The sequence below is a fragment of the Podarcis bocagei genome, assembly GCF_964188305.1.
Source record: "Podarcis bocagei genome assembly, chromosome: 15".
Taxonomy (NCBI): Eukaryota; Metazoa; Chordata; class Lepidosauria; order Squamata; family Lacertidae; genus Podarcis; species Podarcis bocagei.
In genome coordinates, this window is record NC_138141.1 from 8,070,212 (window position 1) to 8,084,427 (window position 14,216).

A 14,216-nucleotide genomic window follows, 5' to 3' on the forward strand; every position below is an offset into this window, starting at 1 on the left:
GAGATGGGCTGTGGGAAGGGGTCCTGGGTAGTGCTTTCTTTCTAGGAAAAAGGTGCCGGTACTCTGGGTAATTGCCCGGGGTGCAAAATTTCCTCAGGGCCAGGAAAAACAAATACATGTAAAACAATTACATGATTTACTGGAACTTCATTGAGATCTTGGTATATAGTAAAGGTAAAGGGACCCCTGACCGTTAGGTCCAGTCGTGGCCGACTCTGGGGTTGTGGCGCTCATCTCGCTTTATTGGCCGAGGGAGCCGACATACAGCTTCCGGATCATGTGACCAACATGACTAAGCCGCTTCTGGCGAACCAGAGCAGTGCACAGAAACGCCGTTTACCTTCCTGCCAGAGTCGTACCTATTAATCTACTTGCACTTTGACGAGCTTTCAAACTGCTAGGTTGGCAGGAGCAGGGACTGAGCGACAGGAGCTCACCCCGTCGCGGGAATTCAAACCGCCGACCTTCTGATCAGCAAGTCCAAGGCTCTGTGGTTTAACCCACAGCGCCACCCGCGTCTCTATCTTGGTATATAGAGTTGCATTATAAATAACTTGCTGCATTATGCATGCCTATTTTTACCGCAGGAGTAACACTGTCCAGCATTTTGCCAGGACCTGGGCTCGCATGTCCTTCCCCAAGCTCAGGAGGCATTTGCCCAGCTTAGAGAAGAAGGCACAATGCTCTAAGGGGGTCTGCCCGGCTTTGGGAAGGAGGCAGCAGGGCTCCAGAATCCTGTCGCAGCCTCCTGCCTCCTTGGGAAAGGAGGCGTGATGCTCTGAGGGGTCCAAGAGCCCTTCCTCCTCCTCCCCTCGAAAAAGGTGATGGCTTTGTGTACCATTGTGTCCCGCCAGAAAAAAAGCACTGATCCTGGGACAGGCAAAGTACTTTGAACCTGACATGCCTGATCTCTCCCGGAACCTCCCCTGGTCTTGCCCCAACCAACCTGGCCAGGGATCAAGGGGGTGATGATGGGAGCCCAGCAACATCTGACTGCCCCACAGGCTGAGCTGCCCCATCTCTCCCCTTTCTTTCTTTTTTTCAGGCCAGGGCTGGCTTTGCTGGTGGCGAAAGAGGAGGCTCAGAGCCAGGCAGCTTCCACTGGGCTTGCAAGCGACCTGAAGGTGGGAGTATTCTCTGGGGAGAAAAGATGATGATGAGAAGTTATTAAATTTGTATACCGCCTTATACCGGCAGGTCTCAGGGCGGTTCTCAACATAAAATCACAAAATCACAAAATACATAATAAAAACAAGAACAACCCAGTAATCCCACTGGCTCCCCAAACACATTTTAAAAGGGCATTGGATGTCAGTCAGCCAAAGGCCTGGTTAAGGAGGAACGTTTTTGCCTGGCACATAATCCCCACTCAATCTGTCTTTGATGCACTGAGGGGCTTAATGCCAACGTATCCTTATAGCGGAGAGGTGGGGAATGTTAGGGGTCTTTTGCCCTTTGTCACACTTCAGGGGACGCCCCCGGGAGCTGAGTTCCAGGCTGCATACACACCTTATATTTAAAGCACATTATCCAATGTACCCTGGGATCTGCACGTTGTTAAGGGTGCTGGGGGGTTCTAGCTCCCAGTTTTCGGGTGGAGGAAATGTGCCTTAAGTCGCCTTGTTCTGTACATTGCCAGGAAGAGCTTTCACTTTATTTCTCCCGCTTCATGGCATCCCCACACAGATGTGGACCTGCCATCTTTCAGGGAGAAGCTGCTTCTTCCTCAGCAGGGCTCGGCCTCCCAGCAGAGGCGAGCGTCACTGCAGGAAGCCAAGGACGCCTGCTACCTGCAGAAGGAGGGCTGCACGGGGCTGCTGAGACTTAGCGGGGCCTATTACCTGGTGGCAGGGACGGTGTTGGTGGACAGCCCTGGCTCGGACGCCATCCTCTACGTGAAGGCAGGTGAGTGGCTGCTTCTGCTGCATTTGAGGTGCAGGAGAACACTGCACAGCCCAGCAAGGTGCTTTAAATGTGTCTTGTGGTGGCAAGTTAAAGGCCAACCCAGTGTATGGCAGTCTGAGCTTGTGTGGATTAGAAGCCCCTTTGTCAATGGATTTCAGGAGCCTCTCCCAGAATAAATTCATGCCTGGCTTACTGCCCTTTGACCCATCCTACATGGGCTGAGGAATGTTTGCAGGTTCAGCTACATGAGAAGACAGGAGATGTCTCCCATTCTGCCTCTGCCTGTGCCCTGTTTCCAAGAATGGCTAGTCAGATGCTTTCAGGGAGCCCCCAATGAGGAATGGGAGGCAATTTTATTATTTACTGCTTATTTATTTCAGCCCAAGAGGCTTCCAGTTAAAACAAGGCAGTCCCTGCAGGCTTACAATCTAGAAATCACGACAGACACACACAAGGGGAAAGGGGCAGGGAGGGGAGAGAGAAGCAGCCCTTCTCTGATGGTCTTCAGAGGCTGACTTGAAAGAGAGATCCCACTCTGGTGTCAATAAAAGCTTAAGATTTGCTGGAGAGGACCAAAGACCTGGTGGCCAAACACATCTCACAAGGCACGAAGGCAGCCCTAACCCCACCTGGCCAGTACTGAGACTTTCCTCCCTAGTCCAGTGCCGAGAGAGGCTTCCTTGTTGAGGCTGGCCATTCCTCCTGTGTGTTGGTGTGTGCCTGTGCCGCCAGGTTCAAAGGCTGAGCTTCAAGGCTGCAGGATCTGACCCCTGACACCTCCAGTGACTTCTGCAGGGCCTCCAGCAGACATCCAGAGTATCATGAGGCCAGTCAGAGGGGCTGGTGTCTCCAGGTAGCTCACTGCCTTAACCGACAACTCTCTGTCCTTGCAGCCTGCTCCCCCAGCTTCTGTGGGGATGGGTGCCGGCGGCGCTGCTCTCCGTGTTTGAGCACATCGACCTACAACCCCCTGACGGGCCAATGCGATGGGCGCCACCTGCGCTGCGTCCGTCGCCTCACCCCCTCGTGCCTTCATGGTAAGTTTGGGGGGCGGGGTGGAATATGAGTGACATAAAAATGCTGCAGCATGACTGAGAGAGGCCTTGTTGGCATATGACACCTGCGCTCAGAGATCTGCCCTGGTTGCTGATTTGCTCCTGCACCGAGTTCAAGGTGTTGCCATTTGCATATAAAGCCCATGGCAACTTGGGACCAGTTTACCTACGAGATTGTGTGATTACATGTGCCTATCAACTGCTTAAAGGGTAAAGGTAAAGGGACCCCTGACCATTAGGTCCAGTCATGACCGACTTGGCATAACTGGCATCGCTACAGGTGCCACAGATACACTTTGTTATAGCGGTGTGTGGGGGTGTGTACAAATTGACAACAAAACATACAAATTCTATAGCAAAACCAAAAATAACATCAAATTGACCTCCCCTCCCCCTCTCATCTGTGGTTTCTTTCATTTTATCTTTACTGCTGCATATCCAAACCAATACCTTATTATTTATTTTCTCTAATAATTTCCTTGAGTTATCTTTACTGCTCATTTTACATTAACCTTGCTAATGTTTTGAGTTGTTTACAATTTTTAAAAAAATACTCAGTAAATTTCCCCCAGTCTTAGTTAAATTTCTTTCTTCCTGGTTCCTTACTCCTCCCATCGAAGTTTAGCCATCTCCGCATACTCCACCAAGCACCTACACTTTGGAACTCACTGCCTATTGAGGTCAAGCAGGCGCCTGCTAAAAACATCCTTGTTTAGGCAAACCTAGCCAGGTGTTTGGAAAGTGGATGTGAATTCACATCCATTTTTTCCGCAGCACTGGAAAAAGTGGATGTGAATTTCAGTCTGTTTTAGTACTTTAACTTCCGTATGTTTAAAAGTATTATTGTTAATTTACTTGATGCTACTGTTTTATCTTTCGGTAAGCCACTTTGAGGTGTGTGGTTTTTTTGTTGTTTTTGTTTTAAATACAATCAAGCGGTGTATCTTTTTTTAATGAAATAAATATGTACAAGGCAGGCCTTCTTTTGCTCCATGAACTCCCACTGTTGGATGCATTTCTTTAGCTTAATCATTTACGCTCATCTTTTCTGTTAATAAAATAAGCCAAGTGGCTTTGTGATAAAAGGGAAAGTCAACATAGAAAAACAAAACAATACATCATTGGAAATAACAACATCGTCAAGAGGCAGCGCTACAACTTCACAGAGAACAGGCAGGCTGGCAGGTTAGAGTCAGGGTCACGTTGCGAAGCTACTACTGCTCTGCCTGTGGTTGTTTTCCAGGTTTGGTGAGCTCGAGATGTCCACATGCTCCTGGCTGGTGGTTCTGGGATGGTCACTGCTATTACGTGGAGGAGCACAGCAGCAAGAACTGGCAGGGGGCAAAAGCCACCTGCCAGACGTATGGAAAAGACGTGGGCCTCCTGACCCTCAGCAGTGCCAAGGAAAAGGCAGGTTGGGAGCTAGCCATGCTCCCAGGTGGCATGGCTGGCGCTCCATGCTTCACTGTGGGGTAGCTGCCAGTAAGCTTGCGTGGCCCAGTTCAAGGCCAGTATATGAAGCCCTAAATGACTTGGGCCCATGCACCTTCCCCATTGCCAACCATCTTGGACTCTGCAAAATCAGTAGGTGAAGCCTATTCAGGGATGTTACTACAGGGCCTTTTCAGTGGTGGCTCCCATTTTGTGGAGTGCCCTCCTCACTACTGACTTTTAGGAGGAAATTTCCAAGCATTCCTGTTTGCCAGGCATTTGACGGCTGAAGGACAATGTTCCTGGCAACCAACCCTCAGATCACTGGGCGGGAGAACATTTCCCACTTTTGGGAGGCTGTTCTAACTCTTTATAGGTGTTTATACCTACAAACATTTTGTTTCAATATATGAAGCTATGAAGCACATTGCTGCTGCCAGATAGCTGAATGTTCTCCCCCTTCAGGCCTGGATAGCAGCCATGGTGCAGAAGAACAGCTGGACGGGGCTGAATGATGTCGATAGAGACAGGACTTGGACATGGGCAGAGGGCCAAGCAGCCAACCTCTCTTCTCCCTGGTGAGTGTTTTGGGGGCAGGTGGCTGCCTTCAAGCAGACATTGCCTTCAAGACTCCCTCTATGCTGGGCCAAGGATTGAACCCAGGACCTCCAGCCGGCGTGGCCTGTCCTGTTTCGCTGCCTGAGGCAAAGCATGAAGGTGCTACCCATGCTGTCCCCAATTACTGGGGTGTGTGGCTATGGCTTCTGGGTTCTGTCAAGGTCTTGCGAGCATCCCGTGAGATCACGTGCTGTTCTTGCAAGATCACCCTGGAAGCTGCAGCTGCTTCTCTTCGATTCAGTGGAGACAGTGGTGGTGGTGGGATTCACACCCATGGAGGGGCCCCTTGGATTCTGTCACCTGAGGCAGCTACCTCAGTCTGCCTCATGGAGGACCCGGCCCTGTTCTACAGGCAGAGCAGGTGCTTCACCACTGACAGAGGAGATCCCTTGATACATTGGTCCTCTGGCGGCCAACTTACCCAGAACTCCAGCAAACCTGACAGAATCATAGCGTTGGAAGGGACCCCAAGGGACATCTAGTCCAACCCTTATGCAGCTTCTGAAGGAGCGTCTTTGTCTAGGGAGACTGGGGAGGGACAGCGATCATCTCCCTGCATCTCCTGCCACCACACTGTCAGAACTGCACCCCCAGCTTGCAAGGCTTAGCCCCTCAATCCAGGTCCCCATTGTCCTTCCTTCTCTGTCTGGCATGTGACTTTGGCTTCCTTGGCACCTGCCATTCCTTGTCGAGAAGTTGGTGGTCCCAGCCACGTGTGACCCATTTTTGCTTCCCTCGCTAGGTTGGCGGACACACAGCTTGCTACCGGGGGCTGCCTGGAGATTGGGCCTCAGGGAGAGGGGCAGGTGGCTGCATCCTCCTGCTCCGAGCTCAAGCCGTGGGTGTGCGAGGGGCCACTGGGTAAGTGCTTGGCGGGACTTTGGAAGGGGACAATGTCATCAGGTCCCAATGCTCTCACCTGTCTCTCTTGGCCAGAGAGCCTCTGCTCCACTGAATGGACTTTGGGAATGATGGACTATGGTCATAATCAGGGAAAGCGGCTTGGCCTCATTCTGGATAATATCCCCCTGCCTCCTCCTCAGCACCCCGGAGTTCCTGTCCGACAGAGCCTGGGTGGAGACACTGGAATGGCAGCTGCTACTTCTGGGACCCCTCCTTGGCCAGCGGGTGGCAAGAGGCCCTGCGTGCCTGCCGGAGATTCAAGAATACAGAACTGCTGCACCTGGCCTCTCCGCAAGAGAAGGTATGGCTTTTCCGTACCAGCATCCCTCCAGAAGCACAGGGCCCCTCATGATGACCTCTGATGGCATGCAGCCCATGGAGTTGGGCTGCAGTGTTCAGAAGACGGCTCCCTCACTGGTCCTCCCCTCAGCCTGCAACCAGGGGCCAAGTGGTGCTTGCCCTAGGGAAGCCGGAGCCCTCTCCTTCCTTGATTTTGACCTTTCTGGAGAACCCTGTGCCACCCTGTACGTGCCCAACTCCCCCACCGCTCTCCATGCAGGGAGGCAGGTGAAAGGCCAACTGAGGCATCATGGGATGGTTGCCTTCTTTCCACCCACCCTGAGGTTGCGGTTGCCATGTTTGTTCCAGGACTGGGTCCGCTCAAACTTTGGAGGCTCCTTCTGGACGGGCTTGAATGACCTGAAGGAGGAATCCGTCTTCCGGTGGACAACACAGGAGCCCCTCAACGAGCAGATGGCACAGTGAGCACCCGCGTGGCTCCTCCAGGGCCCTTTCCCCCTTGATATGAGTGCCCTGTGGGCGAAGGGTGCTGGGGAAGGTCATTCCCCACCAAGCTTGAAGTAGATCAGCTCAGATATCCCCTCAACAATGTCATTATTTTGTAATAGAAAATAGCTCAGCTTAATCCAAAATGACCCAGTTGGCATTGCACCCCCTGACTGGGCATATGCGATGGGATCCAATCCCAACCCAACTCCCTTGGGCCTCCTCCCTTATCCATCAGAGCTTCCTGACATCAGTGGCTGGGAAAACTGCATTTTCCATTCCTTCTTGTACCTGGTGTGCTGTATAGCCACCCTGCACCCCTTCTGTCTGTCTGTCTGTCTGTCTGTCTTTCTCCCTCCCCTCTGCCTGCTGCCACCATCAGTGTAGCAACCAATGAACAATGGGTCTGGAAGGAACATAGGACTGTGGCTTAGGGGCTTAGGGGAAGGAGGGAAGAAAGTGAACACTGCCCTAGCTCAGATGAGAATCTGAGCCATGGAAGAATTAGTTGGGAGGGTAATGGTGTTCATCTCATATTCGAGGAAAGCATTGCATTTTGAATCAGGAAATATAAGATGTGGCAATACCTCTGATGATGAATTGAATTTATATGCCCTGGAGTGCTGGCATCCTAGTTGAGAGCATTTGCAAAATTCCTTTTGGAGGGAGCTCTTGTAACACACACACACACACACACACACACACACACACAGAACACAAACAAGCCTCTTCCTTTTGCTTTTGTGTGTGGGGAAAGGTACCTGAAGGATGATATGGCTGATGGGGGCCTGAAGGACTGTGTGTGGTTTGACTCATCAACGGGGCTTCTCAGCGATGCCAGCTGCAAGGAGGAGAAGCCCTTCCTGTGCAAATGTAGCGAAGGTAATTTGCTTATTTGTTGAATTTGTGAGCTGCTTTATTTTGCCCAGGGTAACCCAAAGCTTCTTACAACCAACCCAACCCTCCTTCCCTGAGGAGGGAGCACACAATCCCCATCGCTCTTTCTGAATGCTGAAACCAGGCCCCTGCCCATGCATGTGCCCCTTTTGAAAACTACCTGAGACCCTGGAGCCTGGCTGTTATTTTTACTTGTTGATTATGATGGTCTTTTCTTCTGCTCTGCTCTTTCACTGTGCTTTTATGTGAGTCACTTTTGGGGGTTGTTTTGGGGACAAAAAGCAGCATTCGAATGCATCCGCACATAAATAATTTTACAACATGTCATGTAAACAGGCTCTGTTGGTGGTTTTAATTGTGGAGCATTAGCTAAGCTGGCCACACCATGTTTCCCTTCCCAGCAGCCACAGAATGGTTTGATGAGCAACCTGGCCACGGCGTGGCAGGAGAGCCGTCCGTGCTGTACCCCTCCGCTGAGAGCCTGGAGCAAGCGAAGCAGGAATGCCTGATGGAGCACAGCGTGTGTGCCGCCGTCCTCCAAACAAGGACTGGCTTCTATCTGATAAGCTCCACAGACAGCATTGTCGCCAAGCCAGATTCAACACTTTACAGGTGGACCAGTAAGTGGGTCTTGCGTAGGGACGGGAAGAGAACCCTCTTCGTGTCTTCTGCCTGAAGGACGTGATGGTTCCTCCTTGCAGAGGAGTGGAGCTTCCAGGTGTAGTGGCAGTGCACTTCTCTCCAGGGAGAAGGAGGTCTCCTTGGGGGCTTTCAGAAGGATCTCTAAAGCCCCTGTGAGCAGCAGGGATGCTGGACTAGATCTTGCCTAGATCAGCAGGGCTCTTCTTATGTCCTTGTGAGAGAAAGGCATCACCAAAGTGTAATTCTGAACCATGATTTACCTTGGAGTCAGCACTGCCTGCCCAGGGGCAGAGTGTCACCCCCAGCGATCTGCAACATGCCTGCATCCTGGCTGCTCTGGTGAGGAGCACATGCACCAGGTCATCCAGGTCTGCAATGCAAAGGCCTTAGGGTCTGTCCAAACTGGGGTTAATGCAGATCGTGAACCACTCACGCCTGCTTTATTCCCCCCTCATCCACGTGGGGGCTCTCCTCCAACATCTCCTCCCTAAATCAAGAGATTCCTTGTGCTTTGAAAATCCAAACAGGAGAGCTGCATGGGTTGCATTAAGCCCAGGTATGGACAGCCCTTTGTCGAGAGCTGCTTCCATGTGCAAGACATGAAACTGGTGTAGCTTTCCCTGTTGATTAAAGGAAGAACTTCATCTGCTGAACTTCTGTGCATCATGCTGATGTGAAAGAACAGCGGGAAAGCAATGGGGGGAAAGTGTCAAGCCAGCTGCAGTCAGTAGGCCAGCCTAAAAGGCGAAGCCACTGTCCATCTCGGCCTTCTTTCTCTGCCCTCATTGGCTTGCCTGAGAGCCAAGTTGAAACAACAACAGCAACAGTTGCTCAAGTCAGGTGTTTGATGAGAACATCCTGCTGGCTTTTAATGCTGTGTGTTATGTCGCGAAGCCCCAGAAACGTGGTTGCTTGGAGGAGAGAGCTGTGGGATGTCAGCTGCTTCTGGGGCCACCATGCCCTTCCCTCTCATGCCTGAGCCCTGCTGCACTCATTTGCTCTGTTTCCTTTCAGTCTGTGCAGAGGGCTTCAGCGGCCCCTCCTGTCATAGGGCCTCGGCACCCCCACCACGACCTGCCTGCGACTGCAGCGGCCAGTTCCAGACAACGGCTGAGAAAGGTGAGGGAGCCGGCAGTCGTTGTCACAGAGCCTCTCTTGGGGAGCAGCAGTGGCTCAAGAAACTCATTTTTTGTGGCCTGTGCCAACATTCCAGTGGGTTACATAGCATGGCTGGCAGGCTGTGGCCACTTAGGAGTGCACAAGTACCTGCTCAGTTGCTGAGCACCAAACCTGGATGAATGTGGTTCACCCTAGCAGCAGTGTGTGTGTGTGTGTGTGTGTGTGTGTGTGAGAGAGAGAGAGAGAGAGAGAGAGAGAGAGAGCGCACATCTTAGTCATACATACCTGTGTGTAGCTGCTCCCAGCAGGAAATCCTGTTCCTGCCAGCTGTCCTGGGCAACCCCAGTGACAGAAACCTGCTTGTTGCAGAGGCGGGTGGGGACAGCGGGCACAGAGAAGTCTGTTTACTTTCCTGATGGAACAGGTTCCTATGCTTTCCTTTTGACGTGGCATAGCTGCAATCCAATCCCCGCTTACCTGAGAGTACGTTCCGTTGAATTCAATAGGACTCATTTCTGAGTAGACATGGTTAGTATGGTGCTGTTAAACATGATCTGCCCTCTCACACTGGAGGTGACAAATTTCTTCCCCCTTCTCCTGGATTGTTTGCTCGGTCTCTCTCTCTCCCCCCCCCCCGGCCACTTCCTATCCTGGTCTGCTTTCTTTTCCTCTTGAGAACGGTGCCATCAGAAGGTTAGCCGGATGCTATGCTGGGCCCTGCAAAATGGGAGGGGGGCAATATGTCTTCACTGAGTCATGGAGAAACAGGGGTAGAGGAAGGTCTAAGTGGGGTGGGTGGAAATACAGACTTGCATTTTTGAGGCAGCAGCAATTCCATTTCTTAGATAACTTATTCAGGAAGCAAATTCGCTCCTTCGGTTAACAATGAATGACTTCAGTGGACTCTCTTGCGCCTGGTGTGTGATGCTAGCCAGTCCTTAGATCTTCTTGAGAATGGAACTTTCTGACCCAGCCTTCAGCCCTGTACATCTGGGGCTTGGTTCTGTTACTTCAGCAATGGTGGAAAGCCACAGGCTGAGATGCTTGGGGGTGGGAGAGGCATTCCAGAGCTGTGGGGCAGCCCCTTCCCCAGCCCTTGGAGGGTGCTTTCACCAGAGTCTGGCACTGTCCAGTCCTCCTACCATGTGTACTGACCCCACCATTTCCTGGTTCTGCCATCCTTCCTTTGCACAGAGTATGGGTTTTGCAGTGTGTGTGGTGGGGGGGCGGAGAAGTTGACTTAAACCAGTTTACACTGGTGGTAGCATAGGCATTTGCATAGTTACATCCTGCTGAGTAGGAAGAGGAGGCGGTGAGTCTGAGGTTTTGCCTGAGACAAATAACTAAGGGGCCTTTCTTGCTGCAGTCTGTGGTGTCCCAGTGGAGACGTGTGTGGAGGACTGCCAGCAAATGACAACCTGGAGCAATTGCTCTCTCTGTCTGCCTGCCTGTACTGGTAAGCAAAGAGCCCCTGTCCCGTGAGTTGGGTTGGGAGCACATGGGCAAACCCTCCGCATTCTCTGGGTCCTCAGTCTCTGGGCTTAGATTTCCAAGGATAACAGCTTTCTTTCTTAAAACAATATCCCTGGTGTGTTATTCCTTGGCATGGCATGGCGTAAATAGTCCTGCATATCCTTACAAGCCACTTTGCAGGACCTCAATCTTTCTGCAAGGTAAACGAAATAAAAATAAACATTGCAAAGCCCAAGCTCCCCAGTGAAGCAGAGCTGCTTGCCAGACCTTGGCTTCTTTGCATATGGAGAGGTATTTTGCTAAACCTGCCTGAGCCACTGAAAACCGGCCTTACCAGGCTTCATTCTTCTTCATTTATTTGATTTGTGTATTTGTACACTTTACTGGCTGTGCTGGCAAGCTGAGCAGAGGTCCACGGCCTGTTGTTTACAGTAGGATCCCAATGGATGCAATGTTAAGTGTTGTTGAATTTGGGCCTGGTGATGTGAAGAAGGTGAAGCACTATGGGGCCTCTGGAAGCCAGTACCTCTTATTTGGGTGGGTGGGGGACACTACAGGTGGCCAGGCTGAGTCTTGTGGCCACTAGTACAGCACAGCTCCAGTGACACTAGATCCACACACTGGCTGCCCAGTTCCTTAAACTGCGAAGCTCCTTGCCACTTACCTGTTGATGGGGCTCGTGGGCCACTTCCTTGCTAGTTTCGTCTGACTGGTTGCTGGCTGCTTCCTTTTTTCCAGAGCACCAGCCCTAAAAGTTAGGATTGTGCTTTGTATCAGCAGCTCCACCTCCTGCCCCTGCCACGCCCCTCCTCTTTAGTTCTATGTTTAACATATCCTGCCTTTCCTCCCAAAGATGGCCAGGGTGGCAGCGAGTAACAAAACATTACCAAAAACCTTTCAAAACATTTTAAAATGCTTCCAGTGCAGAGGAAGATTGGGAAAAGTCTCAAACTGAAAGTCTTGTTGGAAGAGGAAGGTCTTCAGCAGAGATGGTACTTCCCCTATGCTGCCTCTCCCAGCAAGGAGCCCTCTTTGGGTAGCTGAAATGCTTCTTCAGCTGACAGCTTTGCGCTGGCAGGAAGGGGTCCAGCACAGGACCCTCCTCCCTCTTCAGGTTGGCCTGGGCTTGGAGAAGTTGGCAGGTATGGAACCAGCCACCCAGTGTGCTCTCTTTTCCTCTACCCCCAGACGTGACCCTGATGAGCGGCCTCGATCCTGAGGAGCTGGCCCTCATCACCATGGTCCAGTACAAAGTGCTGCACTCCCTCAACCTCACCGCAGAAGATGAAAGGGACCGGGGAAACTCCTCCAAAATCATCTATGATGCCAAATACCCATGATGCTGTTTCCGCATCCTGGAGGAAGGAAGGAAGGAAGGAAGGAAGGAAGGAAGGAAGGAAGGAAGGAGGGAAGGGGCTAATAAAAGGTTGGGGGGGGGGTTCGTCCCCTCCTATCATCTTGAGGCTTGCATCCCGAGTGTTCCTGTTTCCATTGGGAGCTTGGCTGGATGGATGGGCAGCAGCAGGGGCTCAGGGCAAAGTGGCAAATTTGTAGAGGGAGGGAGTTGTGACACCTTTCCACTCCGGTTGGCCAGCCACATGCCTCAATGGGAAACCCACCAACAGGACCTGCATGGAAGAGCAACTCTCTTTTCCTTTGGCTTCCAGCAATGGCTATTCAGAAGCACCCCCTCCCCCCATGGCTGTTGGCACCTGCAGTCCATGGGGCACCCCTTGTGCAACTGGAAATGGTCCAGTAGCTGGCCCGCCTTATGGCGGAACAAAAGCTGCTTTGTCAGAGTTTTCATCCACTTCCTCCATCATCCTGTCCCCTGCAGCAGACAGCCAAGTCCCTCTCTGTCAGGAGCTGGAGTCAAGCGTAGGCAAGGCCCTTGGGAATCCTGGTTCCAGCCTCGTGAGCATGTTGTTGCATCATTCCTCCTGCTTCTCCTCAAATTTGCCTAGTCCTTCTCCTGAAGCCATCCAAGCTGACTGTCACCCACCTCTTGTGGTGTGAATCCCCTCAGCTATAACTATGCCCTGTGTCTCAAGGCTGACCTTACCTTACAGGCTTCTCGCTGCGAGCCTGAAATGCTGCTCTGAGCAGCTCCTTGGAGGAAGGGCAGGGTGAAGCACACTAATAAGTAAACCAGTTAACTTGCCTGGCATGATGTGCCAGGGCAGCCTGAGAGCAGGAGCTGAGGGGTGATGCCAGGCAAAGCTGGGAGCTGGCTATCCCGGGGCAGCCTGGTGTGGCTCTTTTGGAGGAGACAGGCTGGGCCAAGGAGGAAGCTGTGGCTTTGCCCCTTGGCAGGCGAGGCTGCCCTGTTAAAATATTTGCTAAGGAAGAGTGAAAGCTCCACCCATCATCAGCTGCACCCAGAAGAGCAGCCAAGTTAATAGCTGGGCAGAAGGACTCTGCTGGAGCAAGGGCAGTTGCTAAGAAGGGGAGCCCGAGAATTGCCCTCCTTTTGCAGGGAGAGGCTGGTGGGTTGGGAGGTTTTGGGCACAAGCTGTGAATCGTGGCCCAGGAGTCAGGGTGGGCATGAAGAGGAGGCTCCATGGCTTGGTGTGGTAGAAGCCAGGTCCTCCCCTCAGGCTCTAGCCTTACCCGCTGCAGTTGCCTTCAGACCTTTGCCACTTTCACCCTCCTCCTCCTCCTCCTCTACCCATCCCCCAGCTGCTCTGCCTGCCCAGCTGTTTGCAGCTGTGCCTCTGGGGAAATCAACTGCATGGAACACAAGCTGCGCTGGGTGCCGGAGGACCTTCCAGCCAATGCCACCACTGTCCTGCTGGACTACAACCGCATTGCTACCCTCCAGAACCGCACCTTTGTCGTCCAGGGCAGCGCCCTGCGCCACCTGAGCCTTCGGAGCAACATCCTCGGGGTCATCCACCCCCAGGCCCTAGCTGGCCTTAGTGAGCTGCGGGAACTGGACCTGAGTGGGAACTACCTGATTGTCCTGCAACCCAATACTTTCCTCCCCGTGCCGAGGCTGAGGATGCTGAACCTGGGGAACAACAAGCTCTTGACGCTGGAGCCAGAGCTGCTCCGGTCCTTGCCCCACCTCGAGTCTCTGTTTCTGCAGGGCAATGCACTTGTCTCACTCTCGCCCGACCTCTTCAGCCACCTGCCTTCCTTGCACTTCCTCAGGCTGCACAACAACCCCTGGGGGTGCACCTGCGCCATCCAGCCCCTCTACCAGTGGCTCACTGACAACGTGGAGAAAGTCCCAGGTGAGCAGGACTCAACAGGGAAGGGGTTGGAAAGCTCACCTGTAGCTGGTGGCTTTAACAACAACGATCACCTTTATTTATTGTTTTATTTCATGAAACTTATAAACAGTAGACCCACAACTTAGGCACATTTAACTTGTGCACATTTAGC

The 14,216-nt window shown here is 52.3% G+C and overlaps 1 protein-coding gene across 1 annotated transcript in view; it reads left to right on the top strand.

Moving 5' to 3' along the window:
* LOC308574536 (uncharacterized protein) overlaps positions 1-13,825 on the top strand; it is a gene marked incomplete at its 5' end in the record, with an annotated part of 36,063 nt that extends 22,238 nt beyond the window's left edge. Inside the window, 13 exons of the mRNA XM_081172425.1 lie at positions 1,046-1,124; positions 1,687-1,905; positions 2,799-2,942; positions 4,204-4,370; positions 4,857-4,969; positions 5,752-5,870; positions 6,053-6,213; positions 6,561-6,673; positions 7,456-7,580; positions 7,997-8,215; positions 9,252-9,356; positions 10,723-10,812; positions 13,509-13,825. Coding sequence (XP_081028551.1) covers positions 1,046-1,124; positions 1,687-1,905; positions 2,799-2,942; positions 4,204-4,370; positions 4,857-4,969; positions 5,752-5,870; positions 6,053-6,213; positions 6,561-6,673; positions 7,456-7,580; positions 7,997-8,215; positions 9,252-9,356; positions 10,723-10,812; positions 13,509-13,693 — 1,839 coding nt within the window. The 3' untranslated portion in view covers positions 13,694-13,825. The remainder of the gene's footprint in view (positions 1-1,045; positions 1,125-1,686; positions 1,906-2,798; positions 2,943-4,203; positions 4,371-4,856; positions 4,970-5,751; positions 5,871-6,052; positions 6,214-6,560; positions 6,674-7,455; positions 7,581-7,996; positions 8,216-9,251; positions 9,357-10,722; positions 10,813-13,508) is intronic.
* Positions 13,826-14,216: the final 391 nt, after the last annotated feature.